Source organism: Austrofundulus limnaeus, unplaced genomic scaffold (genome assembly GCF_001266775.1).
Source record: "Austrofundulus limnaeus strain Quisiro unplaced genomic scaffold, Austrofundulus_limnaeus-1.0 Scaffold51, whole genome shotgun sequence".
In the NCBI taxonomy this organism is placed as follows: domain Eukaryota; kingdom Metazoa; phylum Chordata; class Actinopteri; order Cyprinodontiformes; family Rivulidae; genus Austrofundulus; species Austrofundulus limnaeus.
This window is the reverse complement of record NW_013952453.1, coordinates 2,550,040-2,553,688: the sequence shown is the minus strand read 5'-3', so window position 1 is coordinate 2,553,688 and position 3,649 is coordinate 2,550,040. Positions and strand designations below refer to the sequence as shown.

Here is a 3,649-nt window from a genome sequence, read left to right as displayed (position 1 = left end):
ACCAAATTTTATGACTGTTTTTTGTGACAAACATGTATGTGTTCCGATCACTCTATCACAGAAAAATAAGAGTTGTAGAACTTATTGAAAACTCAAGACAGCCATAACATTATGTTTCTTTACAAGTGTATGTAAACTTTTGACCACAACTGTACACTGAAATATCGCGATATTTCATTTCCTAATACTGTATCGATATTCTAAAGCCCTGTATCGATTTTTTTATTAAGGTTTAAAACGTCAACTTTCCTGACAGCCGTTCATTTTTATGTTGTAGTTCAGCCTCTGACCACTAGTTAGCAGCAGTGAGCCAGCCATTTGGCTACTCTACCTCTTGAGCACCAGCGAGAAAGGGTAGCATTAGCATTGTAAGTAAACATTAGCTTCATGCTCCGATAGCTGAATCTGAGCAGAAAAGACCGACACCCTTTGCCTGAGGTAAGGTTATGAACAGTTACTTATTTGTCAGAATTTCTGTATTTTAAGCCAAATTAAGTGTCTTGTGCGCTCTTTTTTCCAACGTTACAGAAGACAGGTATTTAATAGAATTTTTGGACAAAAAAAAACATCGCAATATATTGCCTTGCTTACAGTATCGCAATATATCAGGATATATCGTATCGTGACCCCTCTGTCATGATATGTATTGTATCGCCAAATTCTTGCCAATACACAGCCCTACTAAACACTAATAGTGTAAATGCTGACTCAACATTAACCTAAAAGCATGATTTGCAAGTGTGTTTGTTTATATACGTGCAATACACGTTTAAATTGCTGCTAACACTTTTCCTCTGAGATAAAGTAAAACCAACCTTGTCATCCATGGCGTCGCCCTGCTCTTTCGTCAAAGCGATGAGCCTGTTGAGAACCTCAGCTRAAACCAAACAAAAAAAATGAAGAATAGGGATCATTATTACAAGGGATAGGTTTTAATAGTTAGTTTTTACCACATTTTAGTTTTAACCTAACTTTCAAGTTTTTGTCTGTACCAATCTACTTTCAAACCCGCTAAATTAACATAAGGAGAAGTCGTTCCTTACCATCTGAAAGAACTTCGACTTCCTCTTTTTCTTTGACTTCATGCACAATCTTTTCGAGCTCTTCTGACACTTTTTCATAATATGCATACGTTGGTTCGACACTGATGACAGCTGTTGAGCAGAAGTTCAGTCATTATTGAACATGCATATCAATAGCTTGCAGATAAATCAACTGCATCTTAATCTGGTCTTATATAAAAAAAACATGAATTTATCAGTTTATCAGAAACATATGTGCAGCATGTTGCATGTATTATTTTTTTTGTGTTTTTACACATAAAGTGTGACTTTTTCAAGTGAAATTCATGTTGTTTTTCTGTAAGGGACTGAATAAAAAAAACATCACAAATACAGGTAATAATCAGACTTGCCTCCTACTCCAGTGATATCAGCAGGATTTAGAAGTTTACTTGCTCTTTTACTAAGCCTTTTGGACATTTTTCTCTTTAAAGAACTTTTTCTCGTGGACTTCTTTTGTAAAGTAACYGGAGGTGTCGGCAGGCAGGTAGTCACTGCTTCAGAGGCAACAGAAACCTCTGCTGAATCGTTTGGATCTTCTTCGCTGTCTTCGTCATTCTTTCGTGTGAAAAAGCCAAAAAAGGTTTTTAAAAACGAAGGCTTCTTATTCTTCTTTGGCTTTTTTGATTTCTCGAGGTCTTCTGGAGGTTTTTCGGGCACATCTGACAATGACTCGGCCGCACGAAACACCTCGGAGTCTCCGGGTTTTATTTCGTTGGCCAAGAAAAGGGAAGGGTCGCTGGAGGATCGCCTGTGCTTTCTGGCCATGGTCACCCACTTTTCTTTCTTCCCTGACCGCTTCAGCCCCAGCGAGCCGTCGTTCAGGCTGAGGCTACGCTTGACGTACACCTCCAGGAGCCGAATTGTGTCTTTATGAGGCACGGAGATGAGCTGGCCATGAGGAGGCCGTTGTTTTTCTGTTTGTGGTTCCATGGTGGGCTCTGAGAAGGAAAAAATAAACATGGAGACATACAAAAAAAGTAACTATCTTTGCATCAAATCTGAGCCATTCAAAGTCAAAAATCAGTTAATTTTACATARAATTTCAAGAAAAATATGCAAAGCTTTGAAACAATTAATTATAATTATACTATTAGTAGTTGTGCTTGACCTAAATACAGCTTAGATGGTTACTTAAATGGTTCAAATCTTCATTGTATGACGACAGTTTTTTTGTTAAAATTAATCAACACATAAAAAATAATAATTAATTATGGTATTCCTCAAGGGTCTGTTTTAGGTCAAACTGTTTTGGTTGATTTTTTTATACTTCCTATTGGGAGACACCATCAGGAAACCTCAATAATTGCCATAGTTGAGCAAATGACATAGTTTTATGTTGATGGTGATACAAGCCTATATGCATTTTGGTAATTTTGTTCCCATGGTGAACAAACTCAGACGTTTTGAATGATTAATAACAACATTTAGCGAACAGAACATGATTTTCAAATACGGTAGATTTAAATTAGAAATGATAAATAAAGTAAGTTTATTGTTTTACGCTGTAGCAAATTAATTGTTTATTTATTTATTCATTCATACTTTAAAAAGCTATGTAGGTCTTAATGTAACAGTGATTCCAATAAATAATCAATAAATATTAAACATAATTACAACAGCTTAAGATAAGATAATCATACTCAGATGCATCCCGGAAATAAGAAGCTGCAAAATAAATAAATAAATAAACCCTAACTGAACTATACTGTACAGCATGTACAAAGTTTTATTTATTTATTTAATTATTTTTTGTAAATTTGCACAACCATTTAATAGTTTTGTGTAACAAAATGTTATTTACGTGTATGTTTTACTTTATTTTTAATTTAATTTATTTATTTATTTATGTATTTGGCAAAACGTGGTCACGAAAGCTGCTCAAAACGGTCGAGGACAGAAGTGAAAACAGGAACACGAAGATAGTTTCTGCTGGTTTAAACTCACCTTCTGCTGGGAAAGCCGATAATCTCCACAAAAATCTGGTTCAGTTTTGTCGACCTGACGGTGGACTCGGACTGGTTTTTAACCCTCATCTGAAGGGACTTTCCTCGGTCTAAGACCTGTTCACCCAGGCTCCGCCCATCGCCGCTCCTTTACCTGTGCCGGTTATCTGAGAGCGCGCGGAGGCGGAGATAAACTTTTTTTTTTTTAATTGTTTTTACCTGTCTTGTTTTTGTCCTCACGTCCGCAGACATGAGCTGGTTTCACTTCGGCAGCGCTGCGTAACAACAGCCCACGTTACAGGAAGTCAAACTCAGCTTTATTTCCTTCCTCAACCCGCCMTTTGGAAATAAAACTGCTTAACTTTTCTCAGTTGATTAAAAAAAAAGTTTGATTACACATTTTTATTACATCTACAATAATTCATAAATATGTGATTGTCTTCATGGATTTGTGCTTCCCAGCTGAAAGTTGTATATACACAAATAACAAGCAATAATGTCACAAACGTGGTTTAAAAGACCCACTGCAACAAAACAAACAAACTTTTCATCACTTTTTTCCTTGAGTTAAATGATCTTCTGATCAGATGGTACTGTTTGAAACAATTTACTTCTGTAGTTTTCCAGATATACTGTATTTCT

At 36.0% G+C, this 3,649-nt stretch overlaps 1 protein-coding gene across 1 annotated transcript in view; it reads right to left on the bottom strand.

The window, feature by feature from the left end:
- LOC106517596 (uncharacterized) overlaps positions 1 to 3,321 on the bottom strand; it is an 8,501-nt gene extending 5,180 nt beyond the window's left edge. Inside the window, exons 1-4 of the mRNA XM_014008518.1 lie at positions 3,009 to 3,321; positions 1,415 to 2,002; positions 1,044 to 1,154; positions 816 to 877 (exon numbers count right to left, since the gene is read on the bottom strand). Of these exons, the coding sequence (XP_013863972.1) occupies positions 816 to 877; positions 1,044 to 1,154; positions 1,415 to 1,994 (753 nt within the window). The 5' untranslated portion in view covers positions 1,995 to 2,002; positions 3,009 to 3,321. The remainder of the gene's footprint in view (positions 1 to 815; positions 878 to 1,043; positions 1,155 to 1,414; positions 2,003 to 3,008) is intronic.
- Positions 3,322 to 3,649: the final 328 nt, after the last annotated feature.